Source organism: Tiliqua scincoides, chromosome 1 (genome assembly GCF_035046505.1).
Source record: "Tiliqua scincoides isolate rTilSci1 chromosome 1, rTilSci1.hap2, whole genome shotgun sequence".
Taxonomy (NCBI): Eukaryota; Metazoa; Chordata; class Lepidosauria; order Squamata; family Scincidae; genus Tiliqua; species Tiliqua scincoides.
In genome coordinates this window covers 293,620,944-293,642,406 of record NC_089821.1, presented here as the reverse complement: position 1 = coordinate 293,642,406, position 21,463 = coordinate 293,620,944, and the positions used below count along the sequence as shown (strand labels likewise).

At 42.4% G+C, this 21,463-nt stretch overlaps 1 protein-coding gene across 4 annotated transcripts in view; it reads left to right on the top strand.

The window, feature by feature from the left end:
• The window catches only part of TTC7B (tetratricopeptide repeat domain 7B), a 155,925-nt gene that overhangs the window by 32,693 nt on the left and 101,769 nt on the right, over positions 1-21,463 (top strand). For all 4 annotated transcript variants that reach the window (XM_066628375.1, XM_066628367.1, XM_066628358.1 and 1 more), the window contains exons 6-7: positions 19,093-19,171; positions 19,509-19,681. In XM_066628375.1, the coding sequence (XP_066484472.1) occupies positions 19,093-19,171; positions 19,509-19,681 (252 nt within the window). The remainder of the gene's footprint in view (positions 1-19,092; positions 19,172-19,508; positions 19,682-21,463) is intronic.

Genomic DNA, 21,463 nt, shown 5'->3' with positions numbered 1-21,463 from the left:
TCTAAATGGAAGGGGAAATTATATCCCCTTAGACATTCAGGTAAAAGCAGCTGTCAGAAATGTTTAGTTGTGCATCTCCAAGACTGCTTGTACCATGTCAGCTTGTGCAGCGATGTAATACTGGGGGCATGCTATCGTCCTCCAGACCAGAAATCGGATGGGGACCTTGAAATGAGGAAACAGATCAGGGAGGTGACAAGGAGGGACAGGGTTGTAATCATGGGGGACTTCAATTATCCTCATATTGACTGGGTCAATTTGTGTTCTGGTCACGATAAGGAAACCGGATTTCTTGATGTGCTAAATGACTGTGGCTTAGAGCAGCTAGTCACGGAGCCCACCAGAGGACAGGTGACTCTGGATTTAATATTGTGCGGTATGCAGGACCTGGTTAGAGATGTAAACATTACTGAGCCATTGGGGAACAGTGATCATGCTGCGATCCGTTTTGACATGCACGTTGGGGGAAGAATACCAGGCAAATCTCTAACAAAAACCCTTGACTTCCGACGGGTAGACTTCCCCCAAATGAGGAGGCTGGTTAGAAGGAGGTTGAAAGGGAGGGTAAAAAGAGTCCAATCTCTCCAGAGTGCATGGAGGCTGCTTAAAACAACAGTAATAGAGGCCCAGCAGAGGTGTATACCGCAAAGAAAGAAGGGTTCCACTAAATCCAGGAGGGTGCCCCCATGGCTAACCAGCCAAGTTAGAGAGGCTGTAAAGGGCAAGGAAGCTTCCTTCCGTAAATGGAAGTCTTGCCCTAATGAGGAGAATAAAAAGGAACATAAACTGTGGCAAAAGAAATGTAAGAAGGTGATACGGGAGGCCAAGCGAGACTATGAGGAACGCATGGCCAGCAACATTAAGGGGAATAATAAAAGCTTCTTCAAATATGTTAGAAGCAGGAAACTCGCCAGAGAAGCGGTTGGCCCTCTGGATGGTGAGGGAGGGAAAGGGGAGATAAAAGGAGACTTAGAGATGGCAGAGAAATTAAATGAGTTCTTTGCATCTGTCTTCACAGCAGAAGACCTCGGGCAGATACCGCTGCCCGAACGGCCCCTCCTGACCGAGGGGTTAAGTCAGATAGAGGTTAAAAGAGAAGATGTTTCAGACCTCATTGATAAATTAAAGATCAATAAGTCACCGGGCCCTGATGGCATCCACCCAAGAGTTATTAAGGAATTGAAGAATGAAGTTGCAGATCTCTTGACTAAGGTATGCAACTTGTCCCTCAAAACGGCCACGGTGCCAGAAGATTGGAGGATAGCAAATGTCACACCTATTTTTAAAAAGGGAAAGGGGGGACCCGGGAAACTATAGGCCGGTCAGCCTAACATCCATACCGGTTAAGATGGTGGAATGCCTCACCAAAGATAGGATCTCAAAACACATAGATGAACAGGCCTTGCTGAGGGAGAGTCAGCATGGCTTCTGTAAGGGTAAGTCTTGCCTCACGAACCTTATAGAATTCTTTGAAAAGGTCAACAGGCATGTGGATGTGGGAGAACCCGTGGACATTATATATCTGGACTTTCAGAAGGCGTTCGACACGGTCCCTCACCAAAGGCTACTGAAAAAACTTCATAGTCAGGAAATTAGAGGACAGGTCCTCTCATGGATTGAGAACTGGTTGAAGACCAGTAAACAGAGAGTGGGTGTCAATGGGCAATTTTCACAATGGAGAGAGGTGAAAAGCAGTGTGCCCCAAGGATCTGTCCTGGGACCAGTGCTTTTCAACCTCTTCATAAATGACCTGGAGACAGGATTGGGCAGTGAAGTAGCTAAGTTTGCAGATGACACCAAACTTTTCCGAGTGGTGAAGACCAGAAGTGATTGTGAGGAGCTCCAGAAGGATCTCTCCAGACTGGCAGAATGGGCAGCAAAATGGCAGATGCGCTTCAATGTCAGTAAGTGTAAAGTCATGCACATTGGGGCAAAAAATCAAAACTTTAGATATAGGCTGATGGGTTCTGAGCTGTCTGTGACAGATCAGGAGAGAGATCTTGGGGTGGTGGTGGACAGGTCGATGAAAGTGTCGACCCAATGTGCGGCGGCAGTGAAGAAGGCCAATTCTATGCTTGTGATCATTAGGAAGGGTATTGAGAACAAAACGGCTAGTATTATAATGCCGTTGTATAAATCTATGGTAAGGCCACACCTGGAGTATTGTGTCTAGTTCTGGTCGCCGCATCTCAAAAAAGACATAGTGGAAATGGAAAAGGTGCAAAGGAGAGCGACTAAGATGATTACGGGGCTGGGGCACCTTCCTTATGAGGAAAGGCTACGGCGTTTGGGCCTCTTCAGCCTAGAAAAGAGACGCCTGAGGGGGGACATGATTGAGACATACAAAATTATGCAGGAGATGGACAGAGTGGATAGGAAGATGCTCTTTACACTCTCATATAATACCAGAACCAGGGGACATCCACTAAAATTGAGTGTTGGGCGGGTTAGGACAGAGAAAAGAAAATATTTCTTTACTCAGCGTGTGGTCGGTCTGTGGAACTCCTTGCCACAGGATGTGGTGCTGGCATCTGGCCTAGACGCCTTTAAAAGGGGATTGGACAAGTTTCTGGAGGAAAAATCCATTATGTACAAGCCATGATGTGTATGCGCAACCTCCTGATTTTAGAAATGGGTTATGTCAGAATGCCAGATGCAAGGGAGGGCACCAGGATGAGGTTTCTTGTTATCTGGTGTGCTCCCTGGGGCATTTGGTGGGCCGCTGTGAGATACCGGAAGCTGGACTAGATGGGCCTATGGCCTGATCCAGTGGGGCTGTTCTTATGTTCTTATGTTCATGTCATACATTCTCATTGCAGTCCGAAGTTCTGACTTTGGAACAGAATGCCAATGAGATTTCTCTATACTATTAGCGCTTAGCTGTTTCACAGAATTAAGCATTTCTTCTGTAAAAACAAGAACTAAAACCCTTTTCATTAATTTTGCACTTTTCATTCTGGCTTTATACAAAGTTCATGTTCAGTGTTTGGACATATTGTGAATTTTGGTGAGAGTATCGCTTTGAAACTGTAATTTTGTTTAACTGCCATTGTGCAGAGAGAGTCAGGATGGTGTAGTGGACTTAGACCTGGAAGATCCAGGTTAGAATCCCCGTACAGCCTTGAAGCTTCCTGGGTGACTATTACATTTAAGCGACTATTCACATAAATTCACGGCACCCCTCCCCCAATGGCAAGCATGCCCTTCCCCACCTCCTGGCAGAGACAGGAGCCAAAAACTGCAGCTTACTGGTATGATTTAGTCTGGTCAGCAGCTTGACACTCACAGGGCCTATTCCGTCACAGACCCTGCATACAGTCTATCAACAAGAGCACCGCTGCCTTGGCCTACCAGCCCCTTGCCTTAGGGTGTGGGTTCCCTCCTCCCTCCTGGTCACCCAGGATCCTGTTCATTCGTCCATTTTCCAGATGCTTGGTACCAGGCCAGATGTGGGTTTAGGACAGTGAGTGTTGACTGGAGTGGACTTGTGGGGCAGGCAACTTCAGCTGGTGTGGTCCCCCCTTCTGCCCCGCCTCCTGGGGGGATGGGATCCCCCTAAAGGGGGTTTGAGATGAGCCCCAGATGGTGCCCACCAGTCCCTATTGGCAGGGCTCCAAGGAATGTTCCCTCTGGTCGGGGTCTCCCACAGGACCCCTTAAGGCAGGTGACAGGCTGTGGCAAGGCCGGCGGGAGGCACAAGGCTCCCTGGGTCCCCACTGAGGTACTGGAGCCGCCTTCAGCCTGGCAACCATTTGCCTCGACTGCCCAGCCTCTTATGAGGCTCCTGGCTGGGCGAGCCGACCCCACCTCTTCCAGCCGCCACAACTTCTAGCCGCCTGAGGTATCCAGCCGAAATTAGTTATTGCTGCAACTCTGCCCATCCCTGACTTCAGGTAGGGGAGAAACCTGGCTTGCTGCTGTTTGGTGGCAGGAATCATCCCCTGTCCTCCTTCAAGGATGGGCAAGGATAGGAAATTCATTTGTGTTGCATCAAGTTTCAAAGGCGGTTGGTGCTTCCTCTGAATGATGCATGACTTCAGGAACAATTGCCTGTGCCAAGCTACAGAGGAAAGAACACTTACCATGGTGAGCATGCCAGGGCAAGTGAACAGCATATTCATATAGACGTTGAGAATGGATGACAACAGTCGTAGTGATGCCACCAACTCTGATTTAAGGATTTTAGTTACTATAGTAGAAATAATTAGATTGAAATGTTGCTCCCTCTGCCTTCAAGTTGTGGGGTTTGGCAGTGTTTATCATGAAAACATACTGATTGATGACTACTTTTAAATAGAAGATTAGTTAGCATGGTCTCTATCTTAACCTGGTGAGCCAGGTTTCCTGAAAATTCCTGTAGTGTAAACATCTCAATCTGCAATTGATAGGTAAGGTGTTTTTAGTGGTTGTGCTAGTTGTAAAGTGAGGTTCGAAGAAACCTAATTTGGTAGCAAGGAAGATTAATTTTATTGGATGTCTTGGAGTGTGAGAAGGAAAATGCAACAGTGCCGTGTACTTCTTCTTCAGAATGCAATTTTAGCTATCCTCAATTTCTGTTGCCAAGCTACGTTAAAATGCATTCCATTCTTTTTTAAAATCCTCAGCCCCAAATTTCTAAAAATACCAGCTGTGTGGGATGGCAGATCAACGCAGGGATACAGAGTACATAGATGTCCTGAAGCCAGCAGTTTCATTCCAAAAAGTATGTCCTATATTAGAAAATGTTTGCTTCTATATAGTTCTTAAGAATGTTGCTCTCTCAGAATCATGTCAGCTACCCAAATGTAGCACTCTTGAGGAATGGTCCAGCTCTTTTAAACTACTTGAAGTGATGGTTTTCAGCATTATGCTTTCATATTCAAATATTTTCTTAGAACGGCCTACATATTTGATTATTTCCATTGAGTTTTGAGTTTTACATCTGTAAACATTATTTCCATTGAGTTTTGATTCAGCAAAACCTTCAGCAAAACCTTTTTTGCTCCTGTTGTAACATTCCTGTGTTCCCCAACTGAAAATAGGCTAAAAGGTAAAGAAAGATGGAGAAAAAGCAGCCTAGACTTTCTAGCAATGACTACCTTTGCCCCTCTCATAGGACAACATAATTTGAGTTTTGAAATGTCGTGTGTGTCCAGAGTGATTTTATTTTTAAAGAACTTTCCTAGCAACTGACTACATAAGTAGTTCATGGAGTATGTGGGAGTGGCCTTCCAGCTGTCAGCAACAGTTGTATTTGTTTCTGCTAATGGCACCTGACAGATTTAATTCTCCAATGCAGTGGTTCTCACACATTTAGCACCGGGACCCACTTTTTAGAATGACAATCTGTCAGGACCCACAGGAAGTGATGTCATCAAGCAGTAAAATTTTTAACAATCCTAGGCTGCAGTCCTACCCACACTTACCCAGGAGTAAGTCCCATTTACTATCATTGTTAAAAGAATACACATAGTACACAGGTCTGTAACATTTCCCCAAATGCAGTCACATATCATGGTAGCATCAAATCTAATATATTACAAATAAAATATTGAAATGAATGGAGTCCCAGCTGAAATTGGCTCGTGACCCACCTAGTGGTTCCTGACCCACAGTTTGAGAAACACTGCTCCAATGTTCCCATATTGTGTGTTCCCATATTGTGTGTTCTATTCAAGGATGTGGCCTATTGCAGAGGAACTGGTGATGGTGAAATTTTATGTACCAGGCTACTGTCTTCCTGGCCTTGCCAAGTCATGCATGATTTTTGGAGCAGCTGGCACTGACCAAGACCAGTTGTTAAGGGACCATGAATGTGATCTGCATGTGTGACCCAGCCTACCATCATCCTTATGTTTTTTACAATTGATCCTCTCCATCCAAACCAATCTGAGGCCACTGATCAGGTAGTGTGCAGTGTAAGGGGTTTGAGCAGCACCTCACCTTAGCAGTCATAGAAGCCACTGCAATATGTTTTCTTCTTGTACCACTCTGGTGATATCAGAAACCTCAGGTTTTCTGGGAGGAACCAATAATGTGACTATGTCCTCTGCCTCTACTGTATGTGCTAGAAGACGTTGCAATGATAGCATTGGAAGGTGGCCACTCTTCCTGCATGATTCGGGGTTTCTGACACGTTGGTGTGGTATAGGAAAACAACATACTTGTAGCTCCCACATTGTTAAGATAACATTGGAAGGGTCCTTAGCCTTTATAGGATTACTTCTGCATTGCTTGTAAACTTTAGACTGATACTCCATATTGGCACACTATCATATATTTGTGACAATAGATTGTGCAGAGAAATTGCCAGGATACTATGACAGAGCAGGGAGCTATGAAATATTCATAGTGGACCATAGAAATGTCTGAACAGAGAGGCAAGTGCAGATTGATAGGTGGGATCCAGATGCAGGGTTACAACTGCATCTGATTGCATCTATCCAACTGCCTCTGAGAGTAGAATGGGTGCAAACTGCAAAAGATGAGATCCCAGTTGGATTTCAGGAAGAAATTCTTGACTGTAAGGGCTGTTCAACAGAGGAGCAGATTGCCAAGGGAGGTGGTGAATTCTTCCTCACTGGAGATCTTCAAGCAGAAGCCCGTTGGGCACCTGCTGGAGATGCTCTGGATTTCCTGCTGTAGGCAGGGGGTTGGATTTTTTGGACCCCTTCCAATTATGATTGCGTCAGAATATTGGAAGAACTAAATAGTAATATACATCTGTAAACATTCAGTTTACAGATACTTTAACTACACCCTTTACATACTTTAACTACACCCTTGTATTATTTGGCTTCCTAATATATTTATTACATTTGTATCCCACCTTTCATCAATAGACATCAAGGAGAAGTATATATACAGGTGGTTCCCAGGTGACTTTGAATCCAGGCACTAACAAGACGCATATTGGTTTAGCTTTACAAAATAGTTGAATCATATGCCTTTGAACCATAATCTTGGATCCTAGTCATTTATTTTACTATCTCCCTCTTTACCCAATCTTGTATATATATTACTGTTTGACAGGCCTTCTGTACTTTGTCTCTAAGATGCAGGTATTTTTCTAATGCATTTTTAATTTTTTTTTATCCCTGGCTGTATCAATAATGAATGACAAATAGATTGAGGGATTTCATGAAGTTGCTTTGGAAATAGAGTTGAAAGCACTGCTGAAGTTAGTTAGCCTTCCCTTTCTAAATTGTGGTTTGCATGCACACACACACACACACACACCCATCAATGCACTGGGAATAAAGTCAGCAAAATCTAAGCTGACGGAAGTGTTGTCTAATCTAAATTAAAGCTGTCCAAACAGTTAACTTTTCTAAATCATTATACGTGTTAAAGATATGTTGTATGAATTTCTGTTTTAGATGTGTATTTTTAAAATGAAATAGAATACTGTACATAGAATAATATTAGTAGGGAAATAAAACACTTGGTGCCACATTAGTTGATGTTGGGTATGGTAAATAAATGTTGAGAACAAAGGGGAACATTGGGGCATTTAAAATTACATTGGTGAGAAGGCTAAAAGAAATACGAGCTTCACCAACTTGTACAAGTAGAACTCCCTCAGCTGTCTATCCATTCATTTCTGCTTCCAGTTGATACTATTGACTGTAGCTCTAAACTCCTCATGGTATAAAAAAACAGTACTACAAATAAAACCGTCTGTCAGAACGAACAGGGTTGGAGCCTCTAAAATTGCACAACACTGAAAGGTTAATGGCATGTTAGTTGTCTGCCCCTTCTTTTAAGGTAATGTAGATCTGGACCAGTGCTGTTTGTTGGTTTGTTTTTTTAATATTCTGATTGGACAACCTTAGTCCGATATGTTGTCATAGTGGCTTATTCACCATTTTGAGTGCTAAGAGGAAAAAAAAAAACACCATGCAACTTTCAGTTCTCCTAACTGTTTGCAGAATGGTTTTTCTGTTTAATTTGGGAACTGATTATATGTTTGCTTGAAGAGCTTCAGTTTTTTAAGAACAGAAGAACAGCTTAGAAGGGATGGATTTAGAACTTGGAAGTAGGGGGCCCTTACCTGGCCTCTCCCTTCCCTGCTCCAGATTCTCTTCCCAAACCATGTATTCCACTCACAGGGTTGCAAATGTATGTCTGTCCTCAAAGTTTGGGGGACCAAGTGTGATTTGGAATGAAGGGGGTAGTTTGAGACTGCCTTTTCCAAACAATCTTGATCCTGTGTTGAGGTTCCCTTTGATGTGTTTCAGTGTAACATGATTCAAGCAGGAAAGCTATTTTGCAAACCATGCGGAGACGGAAAGCTAGTTGTTTTTCTTTTTTCACTTAGTAGTCAAAAAAGTTGAGTAATGCAGTGTTTACTCAGTGTTTTCAATCTATTGTATGTATCTTAATAAGAGGGTATCTATTATTTTCTGGTTCTGTTATCAGGAATAAGGCACAAGCAGTGGCGTAGCTAAGGGGGTGCAGAGGGTAGCAGTTGCATCAAGCTTTAGGGGGGCAACAAGCTAAGCTTGACAATAGCGACCAAAATTATGAAAATCTTGATATTCATACCATCATGGTATATATCATTGGAAAGGGAATTTAATGCAGAATGCAGTGAAACAAACTGCATTGGAATATCTGTATTCTATCAAAAGTTATGGCCAATTAACCGGAAAATGAAAACACAACTGCCTTATGGAACAAAAACTGGATTTTCTTAACTCTTAATTTTCTTAACTCTTCTGACTTATAAGACTGATCGTTCTGACAGCCAATGATATGTTATTATATTATTGACATGTTGCAATGACATATTATCATGATACAGCATGAAAACAATAAGGTGTTAATATGAGTCAGCTCTCATTTCCATGTATCATAAAACAGTTACCCCTGCTAACTGGGTAAAAGACACTTTTTCAAGGGGTACCCTTTTTATATTTAGCAGGGGAAGAATAACCATCCCTATTCACCCCAACACAGTGCCCCGAACTGATCAGGGACACACTTTTTATTTATTTACTTAATTAAATTTGATTTTGTCTGGGGGGGGGTACAGATCTTCTTTGACTCCAGGTAGCAGATAGTTGCCTTAGCTATGCCACTGACTGGGGGGAGGCAGCAGAACAAGTGGGTGGCGAGCTGCAGGGGGGAGGAAGTGGGTTCCTTCCAATTTTTACTTTCAAAAAACTCAGGTGTGACATCACTTCTGGTTGTGACATCACTTCCAGGGCAACATTTTGAGCTTGGCACTGGGCTACATGATCATTAGCTACGCCACTGGGCACAAGCCCTTTAAAATTAGAGGTACTTTATGTTAGAGGCCCATTTGGTTTAAATGTGCTTATTAAATGTTTCTGGATGCAGGTGGTGCATATATACCCATAATGCAGGTTTATGGGGACAAAAAACTCTCATGAAATTGAAAGTGTTTTTCATCTCCGAACACCTGCTTTTGTTCTCTTCCTTTCCACTTTTTGGGCTTCTCTCTTGCCTTCTTATACAGTGCTGGAAAGTACTGTAGGAAGTTAAAGCAGATAAGAGGATAACTGCAAGAAGTAAAAATATAGAATAGGTGTGAAAATATTTTGCAGGTTAATCTCATCATGTTTTTTTCTAAGTAGAACCATTGCAGTCAGTCTGAAAATATTGTGCAATTTTATATGGAAAGTTCAACAAAGCAATTCAGAGGCACTGCAAAAGAAAATTAATGTAAGCCCTTCTGCTATGCCAGAGTGCACTGCACTGTATTTTTTTCACCCTAGCAAAAGTGCTGATTAACTAACTTGTAATGCACTTTAATCTTGCATTATTGCATGACCTGGCTTAAAAGAGCCTTGGCATAAAATAAATCGGGATTTATTATGCTGGAATGAAATTGTCCCAGCCAAATGAAGCAAAAGTTCAGGACCATTAACTGATGTACAGTTCTCCCCTCCCTCAGTTATGCAACTGTACCATTTAGGTACCTGTTGGGTGTGTAAAATGTGATATTTTTCATCTTCACAGTGCAGGTATCTCAATTTTTTTTCATTTAAGCCTAAAATATTGGCACATTCTCTATACTTGCCTATAATTCGTTTATCAATAATAATAATAATAATAAACTTTATTTGTATCCCGCCCTTCTCCCTGAAAGGGACCCAGGGCGGCTTACAACATGTAAAAAACAATTTTAAAAAACATAATTTAACACAGATAAAAACATATTAAAAACACATTAACAGAGGCCATAAAAACAGTAGTCAGAATAAAGTCAGAATAAAAAGAGCATAAAACAGCAACATCATAGAGGAATCCAGTCTGTCAAAAAGAAACTAAAAGATGTATAAAAGTGTTAAAGGCCATGGAATCAGAAGGCTTGTTTAAAGAGCAGGGTCTTCAGGTGCCACTACTGAGAAGGCCCTATTTCTTGCCGCCGCCCCACGAACCTCCTTGGGCGGTGGCACTTGTAAAAAGGCCTTCTCTGATGACCTGAGAGGATGAGCCGGATTGTACGGGAGTAGGCGATCTCTAAGATAGCCTGGCCCAGAGCAGTATAGGGCTTTAAAGGTCAAAACCAGCACCTTGAATTGGGCCCGGAAACGAATGGGCAGCCAATGTAGTCCCCGGAGAAGTGGACTGACCGAGTCAAACCACCTAGCTCCAGTTGACCACACGGGCCGCCGCATTCTGCACTAATTGCAGTTTCCGAACCGTCTTCAGGGGCAGCCCCACATAAAGCGCATTACAATAATCTAACCTCAATGTCATCGTAGCATGGATCACCATGGCCAGGTCTGCACGATCCAAGTACGGACGCAGCTGGCACACCAGCCGAAGCTGAGCGAAGGCCCCCCTAGCCACAACCGCCACCTGGGAATCCAGGAGCAGCTGCGAGTCCAGGTGGACCCCCAAGCTGCGGACCTGCTCCTTCAGAGGGAGTGCAACCCCATTCAGAGCAAGCCGATAATCCAGCACCTGCATCGAGGATTTCCGATCCAGGAGAGCCTGTGTCTTATATATAATAACTCTAGCAAATTTGATTTCTGTACTTAACTTTGCTATATGTGCCATAGCATTTATTTTTCTTGAGTTTTTTTCCTTTCAGGTAATACAGACAAATTGTAGCACAAATGTTTAATTTTCATCTTTAGTCACTTTTGATGTACATTTGCTTACAGGCCAGACACAGGAGAGTTAGATATGCAAATCCTTTTCAAAATCATAATAAGAAAACTTCAAATGTCACTTATGATTAGAAGGAGTGAGGTACATTTCAAATAGTATGTAAATCTGACAGTTTTTAAAACAATAAAATGCTATTTAAACCTAACCTTATAAGAATTAGATTCCTGACTTGGGTCTGACAGGAACCCAACACTGGGTGCTAAGCATAGTTTGTTTGATATTAATAATAATAATAATTACAGCATTTGCATACACCCTCCTCACTGAGTTTCACAGTACATTGTAAGAGTCTTACAGACTCAAGGCAGTTCACATAATCAGGCTATACTAAACTTTATTTCAAATGAGTTTTTACAACAATTGTTCTATGAGCACTCATAGAACTCTACATTTCCAATTGGAAACCTTCATGGCATCTGGGTTTGCTTTTGGAGCTTCCAGCATGAGCAGCTCCAGGTTGGCCAAGCATGTTAATCATTAGACATGTGATCCTCTGAAATATTAACTCTGGGCTGATTTGGATGATACTTTAGCACCTGAACCAGCCCCATGCGGTTAGCAATGAGCACCTTTGTGCCCACTACTTGTGTTAGTTGTTTTTTTTTTTTTACTGCTTGGGATGGGGCACTTCTTCTTAAAAGTAGGTTTCTGTGACACTTGTAAACTCACTTTTAAAGTAGGTTTAGCAGTGTGTGCTTGGACATACAAGAGATTTGGACACCCCCACCTCCCCGTGATTAGAAAAGTTAAACAAGAAAGGAGGGGAAGAGCTAGGATGTTCATGCAGAGGGAGTATGCCTGATACTAATTTCATTGGGCTGGTTCAAGCACTGACCTCGTCTGACCTCCTGTAATAGTTGTCAAATAAGTATGCATTAAATGAACAAGGAGAGAGTGCCTGGCAGTACAGTACTTAAAAGAATGGGAAAATGTGGTTATTGAATCATGCACTCTGCTTGTTACAAGTAAAGAACTTTCTGTCCACACCATGGGGAACAAGTTTATCATTTGGGAGGGATGGGAGCAGAGTTCCTACCCTTCTACCAGCCTGCTATAAAAGGCAGTCTTTGTGTTTCATGTTGTGTTAAGTTGCTGTACAGGATATCAAGTTTGCCTTCTGTCAGCAACTGGGATATTCACTAGCACAATATGCTCCACTTTATCAATTTCCTAATGGAGTGTAGGGGCCAAACGTGGCCATAGCGTTGCTTAGCTGCAGGAAGTAGGCAGCTGAATGCCTCATTGGAGCATCCAAGATAGAGTTCTATTCTCCCCCCCCCAGCTGCTTTTTCTCATATCTGGATGTTGGGAGAGGGAGCCTGGCCACCCTTGCTCTGCTGCTCTTAATAGTCTGAGAATATTGGAGTTGAGCAGCTGGTTGTAGGAAAGGTAATTGTTTATTATATATATCTTGTCAACACTGACTTTTTTGTGAGGTATAGTACAAGAAGTTTGCATCTGTCCTGGAATAAATTACTTCATGCACTGAGTTGGACTCATGTAGGAAGTTGCTACATTAGTATTAAAGATTATTGGGAATAGTTTATTATTAATAGTAAGGACCAGGGCTTTTTTTTCTAATGGAACGCGGGGGTACGGAGTTCCGGCATCTTTTTGCAGGGGCCCCTCCCCTTTGGAGGCATTCCAGGAGGGGGGGGAGCAAAATAGAGGCATTCGCTGGGTGGGTGCAGGGTGGGCGGGCGCCTGGCCCCTCCCTGACCGCACAGCGACCCCCTCCTGCCCCCATCTCCAAGCTCTTGCCTGAGCCCAGCCTGCCTCCCCTCCCCCCCCCCCGCGCACATGCACCGATGCCGAGGAGGTGGACAGTCAGCCAGGGAGACAGGCTGCTGCACCCACGGAACGCCCAGGTACTGGCTTGGCGGAGGAGAAGGGGAAGGAAGCTGCCTGGTGCAGCCCCGTGCCAATCTGCAGCACGAGCCTAGGCGTGTCTACTCAGAAGTAAGTCTCATTGTGCTCAATGGGGCTTGCTCCTGGGAAAGAGTGCATAGCCTTGCAGCCTGAGAGCCCAAGCATGTCTACTCAGAAGTACGTTCCATTGTGTTCAATGGGGCTTACTCCCAGGAAAGTGTCATAGCCTTGCAGCCTGAGTAGACAGGCAGAGGAAGGGCTCTGAGGCTGCAGTCATCTCCACACTTTCCTGGGAGGAAGCCCCACTGCCTCTAATGGGACTGACTTCTGAGGAGACAGGCACAGGATTGGGCCCTGAGGCTGCCATCCTATCCACAGTAAACCCCATTCACTAAAGTGGACTTCTGAGTAGACATGCATAGGATTGGGCTCTTGGGCTCTTAGGCTGCAACCCTGGGCACTTTCCTGGGAGCAAGCTCCATTGACTAGAACAAGACTTACTTCAGAGTAGACATACCTAGGATTGGGCTCTTAATCCTGGCAGAGATATATATTTGCAGCTCCTCTCCAGCAATGCACAGCAGGTGCTCAGGGCAGCAGAGAACATACAATTGCATGCCAAAAGGTATCAGAGTATTCTGATACCTGAATTAAACCATATTTAATCGCTTGTTTTCAAATGTAGCTGCTTCTGTGTGCACCTAAGGACCCCTCTCGTGTAAGAATTCCTTTTTTGTTCTTACTCCCACAGTTGCTTAGAGTAATTTTATTACGTGGAACTCATGTAAGCCATTTTTTGGAATCCATTCACTGCTTCCTCTCCTTGAAGTATTGCCACACTACATACTACACGATACAAGTGCACCTGTACAGTATTTTTCCCCATGTGTAGAAAAAGTAGCTAAGGGAAGTGGATGTGGAGATTGACAGCCCAATCCTATGCATGTCTACTCAGAAGTAAGTTCATCTTTAGGGGGGAAGCACATAAAAAATATTTTATTTCTCAAATAAAAAATGGTTTAAAAATAAATAAATAAATAAATAAATTAAATAAAAGATTAACAAGTTGTGAGTTCCTGCACCTTTTTATTTACAAAAAAAGCACTGGTAAGGACCAAGGTATATATGATGAGGTATGTGTAATAAGACTGGGGCTTTATTTTTAAAATATTGTGTGTACATGGAATAGCGGAAACCACAGGGGGGGGTTAGGGGATAGCTTTAACCCCAGTTGCATATCCCCCAGGCTGTTTACAGAGAAAAAAAATCTATTGGCAAAATTTTAAAGCCCCCCCCCCCCGTTCCTATTTTATATGCTTCCCCAGTATTTGCCCCTTAAAAGATTTCTGAGTGAAGTACTATTTCATTAGTTAGGATGCCTGCTTGGCCCAAGCACCAATAAACTATTAATCTCATTTGTGTGAAGCTAGCAATACCATGGTTGTAGTATTTGTTGAATTCAGGAATTTTTTTTTTTTAAGATTCTATTTATTTTAGATCCAGATTTGATCTGAAATTCAAGTGAACGTGATGAATTTAAGGCTTGTCAACCTGCTAGTTTAAAGGTAACGATCCATCTAGTGCGAAGTTGGATAAATTCAATCTTTTGAAAATGGTATTCTGCATTTAAAAAGCAGATAACAGATCATGTTTGGTTACATGTTGCTCACCTTGGAAGGTATTAAGCAGAAGGTGGACTTGAGATTTACATAGCCTGATTAGTTTGATATCCCTAATAAATATGCTGGTTGCATTTTGCTGCTTCAGGTGAAACATTGAATGATGTCTCAGTCCCTGTATTAGAACAATATACACAGATTGTCAGTTATGAAAACATTGCCAAATGGATCAAAATTAAAGGAATTTTATTTATTGAATAGTGATTAATAAAGTATATTTAATATAAAATGAATGCCTTTCATTGACAAGAAATCTTCACTTAGAGCTTTTTTTATTTGTTCCTGCTATGAAAATCTCTTACTTCAGATTGATTTTTACCTAGCGGTAGGAGGTACTGCCCTGGGTTAGGAGGTATTATGTGCTGTGGAAAGGGGGGGCATACATAGGCAAGAGCACTATGGGCTAGGGCACGGCTAGTGCAGTGGTTCTCAAACGTTTAGCACCATGACCCACTTTTTAGAATGCAAATCTGTCAGGACCCACCAGAAGTGATGTCATGACCGGAAGTGACATCATCAAGCAGAAAGTTTTAACAATCCTAGGCTGTGGTTCTAACCACACTTGCCTAGGAGTAAGTCCCATTGACTAAAATCATATACAGTGGTGCCTCACATAACGAAATTAATCCGTTCCGCGAGTCCTTTCGTTATGCGAGTTTTTCGTTTTGCGAAGCGCGTTTTCCCATAGGAATGCATTGAAATTTAATTAATCCGTTCCTATGGGCAAGAAAAGTCAGAACAAAGTCAAATTTGGTTTACAAAGTGTTTATTAAGTGCTCTTTAAAGGCATACATACTGTACTGAGGATTTCAAAAAGGGGGGGATGCTGAGTGGGGAGCTTGAAGGCTGTAATCCTGTGCACACTTTCCTGGGAGTAAGCACAATGGGACTTACTTCTGAGGAGACACGCACAGGATTGTGCTCTAAGCTGGGGAGGACATAGCAGCTACACTCAATTGCTTGCTTTTGCCGTGATCATGGGGGGAAACGTGAAGGAAATGGGGCAGTGAGAGGGTGAGTGAGTGATGGGGGGATGCTGAGTGGGGAGTTTGAAGGCTGTAATCCTGTGCACACTTTCCTGGGAGCAAGCTGACATGAAGATCCTCCCCTTACTAGGGTGGACAGTATCATAAAGTGACATGAAGATCCGCCCCTTACTAGGGTGAACGGGATCATAAAGGGACATGAAGATCCGCCCCTTACTAGGGTGAACGGGATCATAAAGGGACATGAAGATCCGCCCCTTACTAGGGTGGACGGGATCATAAAGGGACATGAAGATCCGCCACTTACTAGGGTGAACGGGATCATAAAGGGACATGAAGATCCCCCCCCCTTAAGACAAACCAGGACAATAAAAAAAAAATTCGTTATGCGAAACATAAGTCATAAAAATTTGTTATGCGAGTTACCAAACTTCGCACACCGCTTTCGTTCTGCGGGTTTTTCGCTGCGCGGGGCATTCGTTATGCGAGGTACCACTGTATATATTAGCCAGTTAAAAGTACAGATCTGTAACATTTCCCCAAATGCAGTTACATACCATTGTCTAATATATTAAAAATAAAATATTGAATGAATGGGGACCCACCTGAAATTGGCTTATGACTCACCTAATGGGTCCTGACCCACAGTTTGAGAAACACTGAGCTAGGGAAGTCAAGGAGGTGGAAGAACTGAATTTCACTTACTCGTGTGAATGAATTAACTTTGGCTGAATAACTCAAACTCTGCGTATAGCCTAGTTACAAAATATATAGTAAAGATGTAACAGCTCAGTGTTAGAGCACATTACAAGATCCCAAGTTCAATCCTTATCATCTCTAGTTTAAAAAAGAGTTGGAGAACAGGCATAGACCTTGGAGAGAAGTTGGCAATAGGAATAAATGAGTGAGTTAAATGAACCAATGGTCTGACTTGGTAAAAGCTACTTCATATTTTTACGAATGGGTCGACCTGTAAAGCATGCTGAGTTTTCAGTCAAGGATGAAGATTCAGTCATTTTAAGAAAATTTAAGGGGGAAAACTGAAAATGAAATCTAGATGAATCAGCTACTGCTAAGGCAGATTGTTGGTGGCACAGCTGGAACATAGGCTCAGAGCTGAGCAGCTACCCCCAGCTATCCCCATCTTTCCGCACTCCGGCAGTAGGCACAAAGTGGGTGCCTCTGCTAAAGGGCAATTTTTTTCATGATGTAGTAGGAAGCAAGTTAAGCCATTTCTGCTCGATGTTGTGTATACACAACAGGGATCAAATGTGTACACCTGTGGGCAGGGAAGAAATGCATTAAGAGCAAGAGTATACAATATGTCCTCCTCATTAACTATGATTAAGCAATCAGCAGTGCTACATCTGCACCAACTCAAGTGATAAGTGCAAATATATGGCTAATGTCTAAAATTTCATTTACCATAACATAACAATGATAGATTTTTAGATAAATGGTTGACCAAGTACTCAGAATATTTCAGAAATCAAACTGAAGCAAGAACCAAATGCATGTGATCCAACACAAGTCGCACAGATGGCAGAATAAATTTTAATGGAGTGTAGAAATGCTGATCTAGACATTAACCTTTAATTTGAAAGACAATACTTTCAGAGTGATGATTTAATTCAGGGGTGCCCAAACCCTGGCCCTGGGGCCACTTGTGGCCCTCAAGGACTCCCAATGTGGCCCTCAGGGACACTCCAGTCTCCAATGAGCCACTGGCCCTCTGGAAACTTGCTGGGCCCATGTTAGCTTGACGCAACTGCTCTCAGGGTGAGGGCGACTGTTTGACCTCTCGCGTTAGCTGTGGGATGAGGGCTCCCTCCACTGCTTGGTGTTTCACATCTGTGACGCAGTAGCGGCAGCAAAGAAAAGGCCAGCCTTGCTTTGTGCAAGGCTTTTTATAGGCCTTGAGCTGTTGCAAGACCTTCATTCATTCATATAAGTTCCACCTCTAGTATATTAATTTATGTAAACTTATGTAAATTTATTCAAATTTTAAATGTAAGTTAATTCTTTTTTTCCCCGGCCCCCAACGCACTGTTAGAGAGATGATGTGGCCCCCCTGCTGAAAACTTTGGACACCCCTGATTTAAATCAATGATTAAATCAAAGAAAAAGACCAACTTGATGTAAATTAATGATGGGCAGAGCAATCCGCCCCAGTGTCGTAAACATGCTGTAAAGCACGTTTGTAGCTACCTGGGAGCAGGCTAGGCCAGAACAAGGACGTATACTGGCCTAGCAAGGCCACATCTGCGCCTGGAGAGGGCATGTTTGGGCTGGCTCACACAGGTTGGAGAGGGTAGGGGGAAAACCGAAGTGGGCAGGAGGAGGACAGCCTGGGAGGTGCATTGGGCCTGTGAGGGAGGTGGAACCGTCTCAGCAGCACAAGTAGTTCACAAAGCTGTTGATATAGCTAAGTAAAATAAATAATCCACCAAATTCAAAGCCGCCTTACACGTAGGGCTTGCCGCCTTACACGTGATTCACCACACACCTTTGGGTTAGTGGTGAATCAAGTAACCCCATTGCGGGGCTACTGCGCTTACCCTGGGGAAGTCCCCTTCTCCCAAGATGCCACCGGCGGCTGCCTTGGGCGCACATGATGCAGCGGCAGCCATTTTTGGTGCCACTGCAGCCGTGCACCCTGGGCAGCTCAGCATTGGGCTGTGACTCTGCCCCTAATCCTTTGCTGCCCCTTATGCTTATAACTGTCTTCTGGAACACCTGCAAGGTGCTCCCTCACTCACAATCTCCAAATCCTTTTCAGAATCCCTTCTGAAAATATACCTTTTTCCTGAAGCATTTCGGTGGCACTACACCTTAGGTTCCATTCCGTTTTGTAAATAAGTGTGTATTATTGAAACAATTCTATGTGCTTCCCTTTAATACCCCAGCTCCTTCCCCCTTGTCTCCTTCATGTTGGTTTTCAGATTGCAAGTCCTCTGGGACTGGTACCTGCCTTTCTACTTGGCATAAAGCATCATGTGCATTGCTGGCACTAGAATAATCCATGTAAAACTGTTTGCCAGTTTTATGACCTTCAACTTCATTATTACTTCAGTTTACTACTTTGTTGTGCTACCTTCTTATCTGGATAAGGTACTTTTTGGTTGGTTTGTTGACATTTGGGCACACTGGGACAGCAACCTGCTTTGAGCTATGAAAGCTCAAATAATGGTTGGTGTGTTAGGTGCTTTTTCTTTTATGTCTTTTGATTTGTATATTTTGGAGTTGTGAAACTTTTGTGATCCTGAGTGGAAAAGTTATTTGATCTTTACAAAAGTGGATGAAGAATGTGTTACTGAATCAAGTTCAACAAATGAATAAGTCATTTTAATTTCACACACTGTATGTAACAAAGAGTGAAATATGAAAGCACATTAGCTAGAACTATTGTTGAATTCTATGTACATGTACAGGAATTTGACAAGAGGAGTCGGTAGATTTAGAGAGATTCTAAGAGCTGTTGAAACGAGGACTACGCAAAATCTACGAATGGTGAGTTTTTATAATTTTAATTAACAGTGTTAAAACTTATAACTAGACAATGTCCTGTATACTGCCACAACTAGAAGATAACACAGTTCTGTAATAATTTTATAATCACACATTCTTATGCAATATTGTAAAATAAGAGTAAGTAATTCTGATAATAAACTTGACCAGTATCTATTATGTATTGTATCTTATCTGTTCTTATCTTGTAAGAAGACTTACAATGAAGGTTTGTTTTAATACTCATAACCAGCATTTTTATAATCTTCCTAATATTCTTGATTTTGCAATCTGTTTTTGTACATTGTTAAACTTGGAAAACATTTTTCCATATTAACAGACAATAGCAAGGCAGTTAGCAGAGATATTGCTACGAGGCATGTGTGAACAAAGTTACTGGAACCCTCTAGATGACCCTCCTCATCAGTCCCCCCTGGATGATCCCCTCTGGAAAGGTGCAAACACTAAAAATTATGCACTTAGCAGAAGGCCACGGGTGTACTCTGGAGAAAAGTAAGGTTTTGAGTTGGTTTTTATATCTTTGTTTAATATGCATGGTGTATTGTAATAGTCGTGCTTTCTGTATTTGGCTAATAAAATGTGGGGATGCAGTCCTTAAATTCATGGGGCGTGAAAGGTGTTGCTGGAAAAAGAAAACCACCTTTTTGGTGGACATAGTTACACCCAATATATGTGAAAAAATTGCTCTTTAAAATTTGCATGTTGTACCTTTATTGCTCAGAGACTCCTTAAGTGAATTTTACTGTGCTGCCTTCAGACAGTGAAACCTTTGACTTACTGGTCCTACATATGTAAACAATTCATACTCTTGAATTTATCAACTGCCTGTTGTGTTAGGATAGCATGGTCAAGAAAATGGTCCAGAAAAATCTGATCCCCCCCCCCCTAAAATGGGGGAAATGTGATCATTCACCAAACTGTTTCAATGCTCAGTAAATGCCCAGTTTGTCAACCTTTCTGTCCCTCTCACTCTGCCCGCAACACTTCTCCTTTGCTTACTAGGGCAGCCTGATGCAGGCAAGCAGCAGCTTCACCCATCAATTTTCCATGGCGTGTGACTATCGCAGTCTTCCCTAGGAAAGACTACAAGTCTCAAGGAACATTTTGAATATCCCTGTGTTTCCAGAACTACAGGGCAGTGTGCTGAGATGAACAGGGGTGGGTAGGGATAAAGAAAGTCTTCCCAAGTCCTCCTTCCTATTTTGACTTCTTCTGGCTACACTGCAATGACCATGAAAATAAATGGAGAGAAGAAACAAAAAACTGCTCTCCTACACTTGTTACGTTCTTACTGCTGCTGCAGAGCCCTAGTAAGTAAATGGAGGGGGGGGGAGAGGTCCCGCAAGCTTTGCCAGGCAGAGAATTTCAGAGAGTCAAAGAGTCCACTTTTCCTTTGAAGAGGGTTTTGAATCTCTGAAATCCTGCTCCAGACTCAACCTTCCTGAAGTTTGCATTTCTGCTATCAGTTGGCAATTAATTCCCTTCCCTTGGACACATGTCCAGTCCTGTGCAGCTTTCACAAAAGCATGTACCTTTGCATGCTTTCTGTGCAGTTTTTGAACTTTCACACTTTTTTTTACCAGACTTGAGCCTTTGTGTTGGACTAGAGTAGGATTTAAAATACGGTGAAGTGAACAAAACCTTTGAATATTTGAATTCCTCATCATTATCATTGTAGCACTATGTTGATGTGCATTTTTATACTGTACTATTCTAACATTGCAAAACTGAAGTTAGAAGACTATAAGAATACAAGGGGCTAAACAATTTTCTCACTGTTGTGTTAAGGTATTCAAATTAAGGAAATTGATTTGTAACTGTAGTTTCTTAGGCATTGTTTCAGAATGGTAGGAGAGCAATTAAAATAATGATTCTAGTCTTTTGTTAATGATAAAGGAAATATTGAAACATGTGTTTGAATATTTCACTGGAATACCAGAAAAATAATTACAGAAACTAATCTTACACTACAGTGCCTACTGTGGTATCTTTAAAAATTCATATCACTTTGAGCTGGATAAAGATTTTTTGAAACACAAAAATGTATTGAGAAAAATAATTTTAAGTACAATAGATATCAAGATAATCTTCCATGGTTAAGTATGTTTGCAGGTCGCTTATGAATGCATTCAGTTAGTACTGTGGGTATGAAGAGTTGGAGGAATGTTATCTTATCAGGCTTTTTGATATTTTAAGTTATGCATAGAGTAAAATATTTTTGAAGTGTTTTCTTAAAGGAATGGCATCATAAAATTCTCAAGAGAAAACTGGTTC